The sequence below is a fragment of the Canis lupus genome, chromosome 2, assembly GCF_011100685.1.
Source record: "Canis lupus familiaris isolate Mischka breed German Shepherd chromosome 2, alternate assembly UU_Cfam_GSD_1.0, whole genome shotgun sequence".
Lineage (NCBI taxonomy): Eukaryota > Metazoa > Chordata > Mammalia > Carnivora > Canidae > Canis > Canis lupus.
This window is the reverse complement of record NC_049223.1, coordinates 18,546,455-18,561,945: the sequence shown is the minus strand read 5'-3', so window position 1 is coordinate 18,561,945 and position 15,491 is coordinate 18,546,455. Positions and strand designations below refer to the sequence as shown.

The following is a 15,491-nucleotide window of genomic DNA, read 5'->3' as shown; positions in this document are numbered from 1 at the left end:
GAGTCCTTCTGAGAGAGCCATGGTATCCTTAATACACTGAAGGCTCTGACAAGTCCTGCAGTGAAGATCCTCTTTCACAATGATTTCAAGAAGAGCTTCTCCAAAGTGGCTATAGTGCAGTTTTATCCTTCTGGTTTTAACATTCTGAGGAACTCGTGACCCATTTAACACTTCAGGAAAGGCTACCTAGATCATTTGTAGACTTAAGCAATACAGCTCAAAGGTCAAAATTTACATGGAGTGTCTTTACAGCATCCCTTTAAAATATCCAACTGATCTTTGGTTTCAAGGAAACCAATCTGACAGGCCTTACCTAAAAACGAAGTCGGATTTATCTATTTCAGCTCCACAAAGAGACTTGTTCAGAATTCCCCCATTTCCAACCACTGCACACTGATTGTAGGGATACTCCACGAAAGGCTGAGACTATGAGGAGACAGTAAAAAACCATCACGACATAGCTTTAGTTTCAGAATCATAAACATCATCAATTTAATTCAAGCAGCTTGATTTTTTACACAGGCTAAGGAAAGAGAAAGAGCAAGGAAAAAAGCAGAAGTAGCATGACCACAGCAGCTTGATCAACTTATGACTTAAAAACTTATGACAATAAAAAGTCCTGCAAACCTGTATTTCCTTTCTCTTGAGAGAAATATACAGTGTATCATATACCCTAAAATAACATAAAATATATTTGTACATAAAATATAACTTAATGTATCTCACATACATAATTAAGTACCTAACATCAGATTGGCAAAATCCCACTTTTGGCCTTTCCAACAGACAGGAATGTTTCCAGCAAAATAGAGGAAATAAAGCAATTAGAAAGTATCATTAAGTCCTCTATTCTTGGGCATAAAATTAATAGCTAATTTAGTGGAAGTTTCCTGTGCTTCTTAAATAGTTAGACCTTCAGGCTCAGTGATGACATGAGATTTATGCCTGCCATCTCTGCAAATGACCAGCCACGGGGCTACAGGGACGCCTAGGAACTCTGTGCAGACATATTTCAAATTAATTTCCAAGGCCTGAATCTTTTATATTTCCTCCAAGGACCTGACTTGCCCACCCTAAAAGATTTTCCCCTTTTACCAAATCCTTCCCAGTCTGACACATAACTTCTCAATTTAACAGTGTACTTTTCCTTTGCTGGTCACTCTCCCTGAAGTTATTAGACGTGACCTTGAGCTGCACCAAGGGTACCAGCCCAGCCTCTACAGTGACAAGGCCCTGATTCACCTATTTTGTCCTTAGAATTCGAGTGGCAGTCCCCGAGGGCAGAGAGTGTGATTATTACTTTTAACTTCCCCTCATCTTTCACCATAGGCCTCGCCTGTTGTAATGTACACAGTATGGTGATGGTTCAGTGAGTGCTGGGGGCCACCTCCAGGGTTGTGCTGGGACTCGCTTGTACCAAGTTGTGGGAGCCAACTGGTAAACAGTTGGGAATTTGGTGAAACCGTGAAATCACTGGTAAATTTAAATCAGCTACTGTGGGGGTATGTACACCACTAAAATCAGTCAATAGTACAAACCAGGGCAGCATAGGGCCCAAAGCCAGTTTACCAGCACCAAGGCAACAGCTCGCCAGTATGTTCTGAGAAGCCCAACAGACTCCTGATTCCCTCTGACTGTTAGATGCCCTTTATGTGCCATCTGAGAGACGCCAAACAAGTAAAGAGAACTCTGGTTCTGCGCTTCTAGGTTTGTCTCTAACAATTAAGAATCATACGGTACTTATTATACGAGACACGCTATTCCAAGTGTGTGACTTACTAACACATGTAATCCTTATGAACGTTCTATAGATGGGAAATAAAAGCATGGGTTTAAGTAATGGCTAGCAAGTGTCAGAGCTGGGATTCAAAGCCCTGAAAGAGTCCACACTCTTATTCACTACACACTACACAGTTTCTCACATTCAACGAATAAAATGTTAATTTAATTATATGCCTTATTTCTCTTTGTATCCGCAATACCTAACAGAAGACAGGGGACCTGGCTCTTAAATTAATGGTTCCTTGATACCTTAGGTTATTTCAAGTCCACTGTACTCCTAGTTCAAGATGTCTTCAACCTGAGTTTACTAAATGGTACCATGATAAATTCTGAATTTTAGAGCGGGGAGGATGCAAATATCCGCTTAATGGTACAGCAGAAAAGATTACTGAAGGAAAACATGTCTCCAATTAAGCACTCAAAATAACGCATGTTTTCTCTGCTTCTTGGTCCACCGGGGTAAAAAAGGCCCATACGCTTTGGGATCTCATGTATCAGTAAGAGGAATCTCCAATGCTTCTTAAAAAAAAAAATCTTCTAAGAAAGTGGAAAATTTGTGCTAGGTTGAGCAATGCCTCCCCATTGCTCGCTCTGGACAAAAACCAACTTTGTTTTCTTTTCAAATAACTTAGCAAAGTGTTTGGAGGAAATGACTTCATGACATTTATCAAAAGTACCCATTGTGATTGCCGTTCTCCTGAGGGGAGTGTGGCAGAGACCAGGCAGGGTGGGTGTGCAGGAAGGAGGGGGGCAGGAAGGAGGCCAGCTTCCTCAAATGCCTCATCTCCACAAAGGGAGTGCTGGAAGCAACACAGGAAAGTGGCCCACTTTGCAACTGTTTTGGTACTGACTTCAGAATTACCTCCTTCCCAATTTTGAAAAATCAATGCAAATTTGGGAAATGGCTGCTGTTGGTAACTGCATACAGAATTATTAAGCCTAGGTTATTCTTTTCAAAGTGCCAATTAGAAGCCAAAAATAAATAAATAAATAGATAAATAAATAAATAAATAAATAAATCCCAGCAGCTCCTCTGTTCTCATCAGTCTAAAGCATAGAAAATGCTAGAAAAAACTCCAAGGGTGAAAGAGTTACTCGTGGTGAATTTCCTTGATTGGGAATATAAACATTCTGTACTTATCTTTTCAGTTATTGGTAAATTTAATGCATCATGAAGGCATTTTTAAAATGCTTTGTGGGGTTTGGGGGGCTTTTTTTTTCCTTCTAGAAAATTTGCCATATTTTTTCTCTATCATTTTCTATTCATTTTTTAAATCATTCCCAGGCAATAAGTCTTCCTTTGAATTATAATAGTAAGAGAAAAACTGGAACAACTTACAGGACCAATAAATTAGTTGAAAGAAGTCAAAGGTCCAACAAAAGGGAATTAATTGCAAGCACTGAATATTCTACAGTTGGTAAACTGTGTTATATAAGGTCATTCCATTTTTTACCAGACTGACTTGCTTAATTGCTTTTAATCCAATCATGAAAAAAAGACCAAGAGTGTATGTTTATAAGCAATGAGATGTTCTTCATGACAAAAATTCTCTCCAAGTTTGGATTTATATTTAAGAAGTTTATTCTTGTAATAATACTGTATCATTACTCATTAGTTTATTTAATGAATAGGTAATGAATACATATATGCACTGGGAAATGTTCTGGAGCTTGGGATACATCAATGAACATATCCCACAGAAATCCCTAAATGTGAGGTTATGCTCCCTGGCCACAATTTTTTTTTAAGATTGATTTATTTAGGGATCCCTGGGTGGCGCAGCGGTTGGGCTCCTGCCTTTGGCCCAGGGCGCGATCCTGGAGACCCGGGATCGAGTCCCGCGTCGGGCTCCCGGTGCATGGAGCCTGCTTCTCCCTCTGCCTGTGTCTCTGCCTCTCTCTCTTTCTCTCTCGGTGACTATCATAAATAAATAAAAAATTTAAAAAAAAAGATTTATTTATTTATTTTAGAGAGACAGAGCACAAGCGGGAGGTGCAGAGGATAAAGGAGAGGAAGAGAGAGAATCTGAAGCAGATGAGCCGCACATAGGGCTTGATCTCACGACCTGAGCTGAAACAAAGAGTCAGTCGCTTAACCAACTGAGCCACCTAGGCAACCCCACTGACCACAAATGCCTGGCATATTTACTTCCCAAAGATTAGCCACATAAACCCACAGTTCTTTGTGAAGGAATTGAGTCAGTCACCAAAACTGACAACTGGAAGAACCTTATTCCAGGTGAAAAATGGTCCTCTTCCCAAGCCCCAGTAATTACTATGCAGAAAGCCCAAGTACCTCATCTCACGCAAGGATGAATCATGAAGACTCAAGGACTCGGAGAGCTTATCATGTAAGATATAAATACCACTCCCCGAAGAGCCACTTGCATTCAGAACTGCCTTTTTAAAATGGACCACTATAACCATCTTTTATATCAAAGCAACATATGGTATTTTAATTCTAAATTAACTCCTCCATTAGTATAAGTTACAGCATAACATGGGAGAAAAGTCACCTGGAATGGTGACACAAATAAACCACAACAAATCTTTACTCACCACTGGAAACATATTAAAAATGTTCTCTCTAATTAGGATTTCGTTTTTGCTTTCCACCTCATAACTCATGTTGGTCCCAGCTGGAGTGTTATTCTGAGAAACAATGAAGTTTTGAGCAGCATCACAACAGGAAGCAAGTTTTGCTCTGCGAAGGATAAGAAAAAAAGTGAACCATGGGACGAGATTAAGAAACCAGAAATAGAGGCTACGATGTAAAATGCAAGAGGATTTTGCCATATTGACTTTCAGAAAGAAGAGAAATCATTCACATAGATGACATTTCTATCTCTTTCCACCCTAACTGGCCTGGACAGTTGAATGATAACCTAGCAGCATCAAAGAGCAGGGAATGGGAAAGATGCTTACGCTCAGGTAAGGACCCTCTCACCAACAGAAAATACTCATGAACATAATGGTTCACGTACAAAAATGTCCTCCTAATGATAATGTTGTAACATTAAAGAGAAAAATGACAGGATATAACATAATTATTTTATAATAATTATAAAGTACAGAAACTAAATTAAGGACAGTGTACAAATTGTCACCAAAGCAACATGTAGTCATTTACCAGGAGACAAGTCCAATGAAAAGAAGAATCATTCAACACAGTGATTTGTTTCTAGCTTTACTGATACAATTCGCGAGTGCAAATTATTTATATTTAAGGTGTACCACTTCATGTTTTGCTATGTTTATATATTGAGGAGTAATCACCACCACAATCAAGCTAATTGACATATCCATTACTTTACATAATTATCACTATTTTATTTTCTTTAGTGGTGATATAATTAATATTTATCCCTTTAGCAAATTTCAAGTATACAATATAGTATTGCTATCCACACACTACTGTAAATTAACATGGGGAATTTCTAAGCCAAGGGAATTTAAAGCTGCCATTTCTTATAGAAAGAATGTAATTTAGTATCAAGTTATGTTTAAAAACTCTTACTGTGGAGTGAAACATTATTAATAGAACATAGACCCAGTTAGGTCCTTCCAGGGATCATCAGGGCTTGCCCCTGACCTCTGGCAGGTTAATCTAGATCCACTCAGAATTTATATTTTGTTTACATAATTCTCCAGGTATGCAGATTCCACAGCATCACTGATAATTATTCTAGCGTTTAATCAACCTTGAAGTCAAGAGACCCTTCCATTTGCACAACTCACCTATCTCTTCACTTGAATCCATTTCCCTTATTATAGTTTTTCATAGAATCTCTCCATAAAAACACTTCATGTAATTGAAATGGTAATAATCAAATAATCACGCAGAACTTGAAGCTTTCAATCTAAGAGCATTTAGAGAAGTTCCTCTTCTCAGATTTTCCTCCTAGGACCAGTCTTCCATTACTATAGTCATCTTATTGCTCTTTAAACCTGTACTTACTTCTCCGTGTTAAAATACATATCAAACAGACTCTTAACTATAGAGGACAGAGGTTTGCTGGAAGAAGGGGAGGTTAAATGGGTGATGGGTATTAAGGAGGGCACTTGTGATGAGCACTGGGTGTTGTATGTAAGTGTTGAATCACAAAATTCTACTACCAAAACTAATATTATGCTATATGTTAACTAACTAGAATTTAAACAAAAACTTTAAAAAATATGTATCAAAGCTGGGTTCAACCATAGCACAAAGGACAGTGAATATTCAATGAACAGAACTGACACTATTGTTGCTGACATCCTAGATTCATAACTGGTCCTTCCCCATTTATTGGTTTTGGTCCTGGCGGGTATACCTTTGTACAAGTTCCTGTTGAATTTTGTCCTTTTGAAAAAATACAGTGCTCTAATCTGTCACAGTCATTTTGAATTATATTCCAGTCTTCCCAAATTTCAATAATCCTCAGGGATGAGAAGCCAGTGCTGTGATATCATTTGTACCCTAAAATCAATATTTTCAACAATCCTTATCAGTTAACTTATTATCATTAAAATAGTACATTCTGGGCAGCCTCTGTGGTTCAGCGGTTTAGCACCGCCTTCAGTCCAGGGAGTGATCCTGGAGACCCGGGATCGAGTCCCACGTTGGGCTCCCTGCACAGAGCCTGCTTCTCCCTCTGCCTGTGTCTCTGCCTCTCTCTCTCTCTCTCTCTCTCTCTCTCTCTCTCTCTCTGTCTCTGTGTGTGTGTGTGGGTCTCTCATGAATAAATGAGTGAAATCTTTAAATAAATAATAAATAAATAAGTAAGTAAGTACATTCTTCTTAACTGAATTCTATCACCTGCTTATTATCCCTCTTTGGATTTCAGAGCCTACCGCGTCTTAAAGATAGTTTGCGGAGATTAACAAAAGGAAAAATTGAAAATGAAATGACGCGTAGGCAAAAACAGGACATTAAGTGGTTTTTTAATAATAAATTTGATCTCAACAACTTATGTGGCATACTGCGAATTCAGAAATCCTTATGTGTTTATCATTTTAATATCTCTTTTATGCAACATTTTGAGCAAAGGTAATGGAATAAATTCTCATTTACCTTTGGCAAGTAGCTTGATTTCTCTAAAGATATTCAGTGCTTAAGAATATTACATCACCAACAAACACTAACTGCCGTGTCTCTCATGTTTTTCTTATATTAAATTTTTTTCTGAAATTACATCCTTAACACTGTATTATAACATTTTCCAACCTATAGAGAAATGTGAAGAATTGGAAGAGCACTTGAACAACTACCAGCTAGATTCTTCTGTGAACTTTTTTTACATTTGCCTTTATTGTGCATCCATCCATGCATTTTTGTGGTGGTGGTGATTACAATGCAAAGTCAATACAAAAAAAAAAAAAAAAAACAAAGTCAATACAGATATCAGTACACTTCAGTCCTAAAGACCTTAATATGTAGATCATCATTTGTTTCTATTTTGGGGGAAATTTACATAAAATAAAATCATAGGCACATTTGAGAAATTTTGCAAAATGTGCACGACCTTGTAAAAATGTGCACAAACTCCTGAAAAAATACAGAATATTGCCAACCCCCCCAGAGAATCCCCTATATCCCCTCCCAGCCAGTCTCCAGCCCTCCCCACCTCTAGACGAGCACTTTTCTGATGAGTTTAATCAAAGATTAGTTTTGCCTGTTCTAGAATCTATATAAACAGAATCATATAGAATGTATGCTTTTCAGTATAAGTGCTCTTAGAATTCATCTGTGTTGCTGGGTGTTACCAGTAGTTTGCTCTTTTTTCACTGCTGGACTAGTATTCCACTGTATGGATGTGTCAGAAGCTGTTTAGACATTGCCTTTGCACTCATATTAAAAAAATCACTATCAAAAATCAACGTGAAACACCTTATCACTCATAATAACCTCCCAGGGAAAATATCAGAATAGTTATGCAAAATTTCACTTCTGAAGCTTGTCTTTACTGGCCTATGGGACTTTTTAAGGCTTTATATTCAGTAGCAGAATTATAAAGTTATGTTATCACTTCCCAGCTCATCCATGTGGTAGAGACCCCTGTAACAGCCAGTGTCAGTATAAAGCTGAGGTACTTATGACACATAGAAGAAAATGGAATTTTATCTCTGCTATCTCATTTCCATCATCCCCAAACACAGTCGCTTCTAATCTTTGGGGACTCTAGAATCAACTAGTTATGTTCACAATAATGGGCACTTAGCACCTTTCCCCTTGTTATATAAAAGACAGGAAACATTAAAAATAAAAAGGACACTATTGGTATGTGATGTATAACGTTATGGGTGGATTTGGGCCAAGTCAATGCCAAGATAGCTACTTCTGGGTCTGTGAGCATGTGTCCAGAAGAGATGAGTGTTTGAATGACTGGACTGAGTAAAGAAGACTGTCCTGCCCAGTGCAGGTGGGCATCATCCAATCTGTTGACGGTCTAAGTACAACAAAAGATGGAAGGCCAATCTGCTCTCTGCTTGAGCTGGGAAATCCAACTTCTCTTGTTATTTTTTTTAAATGTATTTATTAATGAGAAACACAGAGAGAAAGCGAGTGCAGCAGACACAGGCAGAGGAAGAAGCAGGCTCCACGCAGGGAGCCTGACGTGGGACTCGATCCCAGGTCTCCAGGATCACACCCCAGGCCAAAGGTGGCACTGAACCGCTGAGCCACCAGGGCTGCCCCCAACATCTCTTGTTGTGAGTCATCATGCTCCTGGTTCTCAGATCTTCAGAGAACTTCTTACACCCCTGCACCCTCTCCCTGAGTTTTGGGGCCATGTAACTCAGACTGGAACTTACACCATTGGTTTTCTCTGGTTCTCAGGGCTCAGGTTTCGACTGGAACTATACCACCAGCTTTCCTGGATCTCCAGCTTGCAGATGGGAGACAATGGGACTTCTTAGCCTCCATAACAACTGTGTGAGCCAATCCTTCAAAATAAATCTCTTCCCATGTATCAAGATATATCCTACTGGCTCTGTTTCTCTAGAAAGCCTCGATACAGATACTGGTACTGAGAAAGGACGGGAGTGCTGCTGAGAATACCTAAAAATACACAAATGGCTTAGGAACTGGATAATGTGAAGAATTTTAGAGCACTTGCTAGAAAAGGCTTAGATTTCCATGAACAGAATTTTAGAGGCAATTCTGTTAAGAGCTCAGGAAGAAAAGAGGAGAGCTATAGACAAAGCTTCCATCAGAGAATAGCTAAGCGATCCCGAGCAGATAGACATATCGACACATAAAGGCCATTCTGATGAGGACTCGGATGGAAATGAAGGAGATGTAATTATGAAAGGACAACAGAGAAAAGGCGACCCTTCTTTTAAAGTGGCAAAGAAGTTGGCTTTGAATTGTGTTTGAGCTCTAGTGTTTTGTGGAAGGTACATGCTGAAACTGGATATTGAACTGAGGCGATTCCTAAACAAAATATTGAAGGAGCAGCTTAGTTCCTCCTGACTGCTTATCATAAAATGCAAGAAGAGATGACTTGAAGATGGAATTATAGTCAAAAGCAGGACTTCCAGTCAAAAGATCTGGAAAATCTCAGCCTATCCACATTGAAAAAAAAAAAAAAAAAAAAAAAAACAAAAAACCTGAGAAAGTATGTTCAGGAGAGAACACTAAGAGTATGGCCAAGCATCTGTTTGATAAGGAGATTAGTGTGGGTGTGAACCACAGACTTAATCAGCCACCCAGCAGGAAAACTACCTCCTACCAGAGGAAGGAGACAGCAAGGAGCAAAGAAAGGCTGCTGGGTTGAGATTTTACAGGATGGGACCGCAGAGCTATTTGGCTGCGAACACACTCTATACTTCAAGATAAGGGAAGGATGACCCCAAAAATTATTCAAGCTATCGGGAACGCATCCTTGATTTCAAGAAGGGGAGACCTGTTTTCGACAGGTCAGATGGCCTCTGCTCAAAGCTGTGGGGGTGGGGCCATCTGGCAACAGGATCCCTGCCTGCATAGTCCGGGAACAGGACCTCACCTCCCGCCCCAGTGAGCCTGAGAGCTTAAAACGTTTGTCTTGCTAAATTCTGTACTTGCTTGGGACCGGTCATTCCTCCTTTCCTGGTTCTCCATTTTGGAATGAGAATGTCTATCCTGTGCTGGTCCCACCAGGGTATTCTGGAAGCATATGACTTGTCTGGTTTCCCAGGTTCACAGCTGAGAGGAATTTTGCTTCAGGATGAAATGTACCTCAAGTTCACCCATTATCTGATATAGATATTTAGATTTAGAGGATATTTAGATGAGACTTTGAACTTGGAAGGTGATGCTGGAACCAGTTAAGAATTTGGGGGCTGTTGGGATGGAATGGATTCATCTTGCAAATGAGAAAGACATGAATTCTGGTGGACTGTGAGCAGAATATCACGGACTAAGCATTTGTATTCTCTCAAAACTCCAGTGTAGACGTCCTATCCCCGCTGTGATGGTGTTAGGAGGTGGGGCTTTTGGGAGGTGATCAGGGTTAAGTGAGGTCATGAGGGTGGAGTCCTTGTGATGGATGAGTACCCTTTTTAAGGGTCCTCAGAGAACCTACATCCCCCCCCCCCCCTCTGCTCTTGGCCACAGGAGGACAATAAGAAGGCTCTCAGTCTGCAACCAGGAAGAGACCCCTCACCAGAACTCAAGTGTCCTGGCACCCTGATCTCAGATTTCCAGCCTCTAGAACCAGGAGAAATAAATGTCTGCTGCTTATTAGCCACCCAGCCATTGTACTTTGTGATAATAGCCAAAACTAAGACACTGGAAAACACGCTCTGACCATGACACCTACATTGTCTGTCACGTGTCATGTCGTTCCACGTCCACAATAGGAAATGTCCAACCAGGCCAGCATGCACAAATCATAAACTTGTAAAGCACCACACTCTTCCCAGAGAATTTTCACACCTGTTATATCACCTGATTCCCATGACAACCAGAGAGCCAGAAGATTACTCCCATTTCAGAGATGAGAAAACTGGAGTCAAGAGAGGTTAAATGGCTTGACCAAGGCACCCAGGTGATAAATGACTCCAATCTATGTCTATTGACATTCAATTCTCTGCAATTTACACTACAGTATGTTGTAACTGGGGGGTCGTATTCTCACTTGAGCTTCTTACTTCAGGATGCTTTCTGTAAGGGCACCACCATAACACAGGGCTTCTCAAAATAATTCTGATAGTGCCTCACTGAAAACTTGCCCAGGCACAACTCAAAGGTGGCAAAAAATTTACATATAAGTGCTTCAAACCCTAAATAGAGCTGAGACGTTCAAGGCTCATGGTTTACATGACATACAGGGTCCCCCACAAGATCAAGATTAAAATGGTCCAGCCAACACACCCCAGTGTTTAGGGAAAAGAAACCCCCAGCTTGATGATGATCTGATGCTTGCTGTATCATACCTTCAGCAACTTCCTCCACAAAATCCAGTTTTCAGTTTCCAAAAGCAAAGACACTCCTCTCTGTGCCTAGTAAAGAACAGAGACCCTGTGTACCGCATGGAGTTCCAGAACTGAAACGAATTTATATAGCTTCAAAAGTGCTTAACTCTCAAGAAGCAGGTTGGTCCTGAAAGCATCGGGCTTACCATGTTTAGCCTTCACCTATAAAGACGGTATCTGAAAATGCACAAATCACCTTTGTATCACAGTTGGTCCAGCAGATATACTTCGGAGAAAGGGATTTATATTAAAATTGCAGAAATTCCTTTTTCTTTTATGCTGCAGGTACTCAGTGTCTCCCTGGTTTATTTTATTTATTTTTCTGTTTTGTTTTTTCCTGTTCAGTTTTAGGTCTCAGGTCAAAATTCCTCTTCAGTTTTAAATGGGATGCTTCCTGGATTCCCATGAAATGTTAATTAGCGCCTCAGGCTCCAGAGTCCATACCTAATGCTAACAACCTAACTGTCCCAGCGCAGAGCTCACAGGCAGCTCTTCTGTTCATCCAAATCTCCAAAACTCATTAATGAGATGTGGTACAGGCAGGGTGAGACAGAAGGAACAAGCACTTTCTAGGGTTTAATCAAGAGCTACCTCTTTCTGAGATCCATGCTCTAAGATTCTCATAGGGTCTGCAGAAAAGGAGTTGTAAAACCTGAAAGCCCATACAACTCCCAGAGACTTATTACCATCCTGATAGGTTCTCAGTCACATTTCTTTTCCTTTGCCACAACCACAACATGCTTGGGTCAAGTGATACAACGAATTCCTCTTTTCCTATGGATGTCCCTTTTTTTGAGCTTTCTTCTGTTCCTACTCTACTACATTATATAAATTCACTGATTGACCACTAATAACCATATGAAGCTTTTTAGTGCATTCTCACTAAATGCTAAATGTTCCACAGATATTATCCCAGTAAGCCCCTACAAGAACCCTACAAAATAGGGAGAGTTGATTCATTTTACAGTCGAGGACAACCCAGGCTTATAAAAGTTAGGAGGTCACACAGCACATATTCATTCATATTCATGTAGCACCTAGCTAGTTACTGAGATGCATGGTCTACACACTGGTGAATATAACAAACATCATCTCTATCTTACTGATGATCTAGAAAGGAAGAAAATAAATAGGCTTACAAAGATGCATTCGAAGGGGAGCAGGTTATGCACCTACCCCCAAATAGGCTGCTTTGGTACATTGATTATTTTGAGCAGCAGGCCCTTGATAAACAGCAAATGCAGGAAGTTTTCTTTGAACTCCCCTTATCTGCCTGAAGGAGCTCAGCTGTCATAAATCCCCTGCTGGACAGTTCCACCAACGAGGGAAGGTGGATTCTTATCACAGAAGAGGGAACTAGAAGTCAACAGTACATTCAGACAGACTCTGTCCTCAAAGGTCACACCTCCCAGTCTTCTATGAGCTCTCCTCTTTCCTACAAGTCATTTACTCTCTCTTATGAGCTCTACCTCCCTCCAACCCTTACCCATTAGGATGGGATCTGGGCCTGAATTCTAAGTCACCTGGTTGGGGGCGGGGAGGGAGATACTCATCTTTCCCTGGGAGTTTCCCATAGGGTCTCCATGTCAATAAATCTGTTTTTTCTTATTCATCTCTCATTTATTATGGGGGTCTCAGCCAAGAACTCAAAGGGTGGAGTGAAAATCCTTTCTCTTCCTCCACAAACTGTAAAACAGTAAGCGGTAAAGTTAAGATTCAGACCTAAAGTTCAAACCCTTACTATAGAGCTCGCTCTCAGGCCATTGCCCACAAAGTGCCATCATGTGCAATGCTCCCTACAAAGGAATTGGGGGACATTAAATAAGTAATATGTGTGTGTTTGTTTTTTTTTTGAAATATTTATTTATTCATGATAGACCTAGAGAGAGAGAGAGAGAGAGAGAGAGGCAGAGGAGGAGGGAGAAGCAAGCTCCATGCCGGAAGCCCAACGCGGGACTCGATCCCAGGACTCCAGGATCACACCCTGGGCCAAAGGCAGGCGCCAAACCGCTGAGCCACCCAGGGATCCCCAATATGTGTGTGTTTGGACCACATTTTACTACCCAATAGATTTTTTCTAGAATCCTCAAGTCCATAATTGGAAGCACATTTAAAAAACGTAAGAGAGCACTATGGGTTCAAATGGCCTCTATATCGTGTAGCTGCTGATGCCACATGATGTGACATCCCAGCCCAGTCTCCACACACATTGTCATGCCCTTGTGGCTGCACAGGGCTCTGTGTGTCTGGGTGTTTGTGTGTGGCCTGCGTGTGCAGCACTGTGGTGTGGGGGCATGCGGAAGGTGGGAGAGAAAGAATAATTTGGTATGAAAGATTGCAAATAAGTCATCCCTAGTCAGAGGCCTTTGAGGAATGACTAAGATTTACAGGTTATATATATATAAAAACTATATAAACTTATATAAACTATATAAACTTTACTTATTTTAGAGAGAGAGAGTGGGAGCAGAGGGAGGGGCAGAGAGAGGAGGAGGAGGAGGGGAGAGAGAGAGAGAGAGGGAGAGAAAGAGAGAGAGAGAGAGAGAGAGAGAGAGAAGCAGACTCCCCACTCAGCACAGAATCTGGTAAAGGGCTCTATCTAAGGACCCTGAGATCATGACCTGAGCCAAAACCAAGAGTCAGATGCTTAACCGACTGAGTTACCCATGTGCCCCTAAGATTTGCAGGTTTTAAACTAACTTCAGAGAACAGCACTGTGTAATAGCTTTCTGAAATTCAAATGTGATGTAAACAACATAATTACAAGAACAGTGGCTAGAAAAAAAGGAGAGAGACTCACTCTACTCGTGATGCTCAAAGTACACTCAGTGTGCCTGGATGTGTTGTGTCAACTTTGCTTTCAAAGGCACACTGAGAAGGCAGGGCCTGTCTGGAGGGAGTGGCTCTGCTGATGAAGGAGCTGAAATTCATGACAGGTGAAAAATGAACAATGTCCAGATTGCAGAAGGGCATATATGGGAGGGACTTAAGAGCTGCCTGAAAATATTATATGGACTCAAAAGGAATCAGATTTAATCCGTTCAAGTGTACGATCCAGAGTTAGGACCCATGCACAGAACAGTTCAGCACATATTCACTAGGCACTCATCAGGTGATGGTCATGAGGATTATAACTTACAAATCATTAAGTACAAATATGAATAAAGCATGACGGGCCCTGCTCCTTGGGACCTTACTTACATTAGGAGAGGCAGACATAAAACATAACTGGCATTTTGGTATCATTTCAATATCATACAGGTTGACATAGATGAGGTTATGATACATGCGGCAAGGAAGGGTACTGCAGCTGACTGGGGGAGAGGGGAAGATGGTATGAAGGTGTTAGTACAGTGCCTGGCACACAGGGAACACAGGGCAAATATGTGTTCAGTGAATGAATAAAAATAAATGTGCTTAGGAGGATGGTTGGCAGTGGCAGGAGGCTAGAGCGGAAGGCCAACTGGGGGTGCCTGGGGGCCTATGACTAGAGTTTGTTTAACTAAAGGTTAAAAGGGCCTCCCCTAAGCAAAAGATTTTAGGGTGCAAAGGGTAGGGGTGGGGTGGGGGGAAGATGTGAGATCTACTTAATGGGTGAGGCACTGACCAAGGTGGCCAGGAGATAAGATAGTGGTTTCACAAGAAATCATGGCAAATTCAATATCATGAAGATTTTCTCCTATTTTCATCTAAGAATTTTATGGTTTTGTCCTTAAGTTTAGGTCTTTGGTCTACTGTGTGTTAATTTTTGTATATGATGTGAGGAAGGGGTCCAACTTTTTTTCTACACACATGGGAATTCAGTTTGTTCTGCATCATTTTTTTTTTAACAGAATTGTCCATTTCCCCATTGAATGGTCTTGGCACCCCTCTCAAAAATCAATTGGCCATATATGTGAGTTTTATTTCTGGCTCTCTATTCTACTGCTTGTTATATGGCTGCCCTTATGCCGGTAACACAGCAAATACGTTTTACACATTACATTTAATCCTTATAATATTCTTTTGAAGTAGAGATTCTTATTTTTATTTTATAATTGAGGAAACAACCTCAGAAAAATTAATTCCCCAAAGGAATCACACAGCTAGTAACTGGGAGACTAAAGATTTAAACCCATCCAACTCCAAATACTGGAAAGAAAGTCAGTTCCTAGAAAGACATTTCTCTCTGGGGAATTGAACCCAAACAGTTAAAAGCACTGAAAGAAAATAAACTTACAACTCCATGGAGTTAGAAATCATTTTTTAAAAAAAGACAGTGGCTGTATGACATG

The 15,491-nt window shown here is 40.6% G+C and overlaps 1 protein-coding gene across 1 annotated transcript in view; it reads right to left on the bottom strand.

Annotated features, from left to right (window-relative positions):
- The window catches only part of ST8SIA6 (ST8 alpha-N-acetyl-neuraminide alpha-2,8-sialyltransferase 6), a 134,287-nt gene that overhangs the window by 4,224 nt on the left and 114,572 nt on the right, over positions 1 to 15,491 (bottom strand). Inside the window, 2 exon segments of the mRNA NM_001287030.1 lie at positions 314 to 426; positions 4,342 to 4,486. Coding sequence (NP_001273959.1) covers positions 314 to 426; positions 4,342 to 4,486 — 258 coding nt within the window.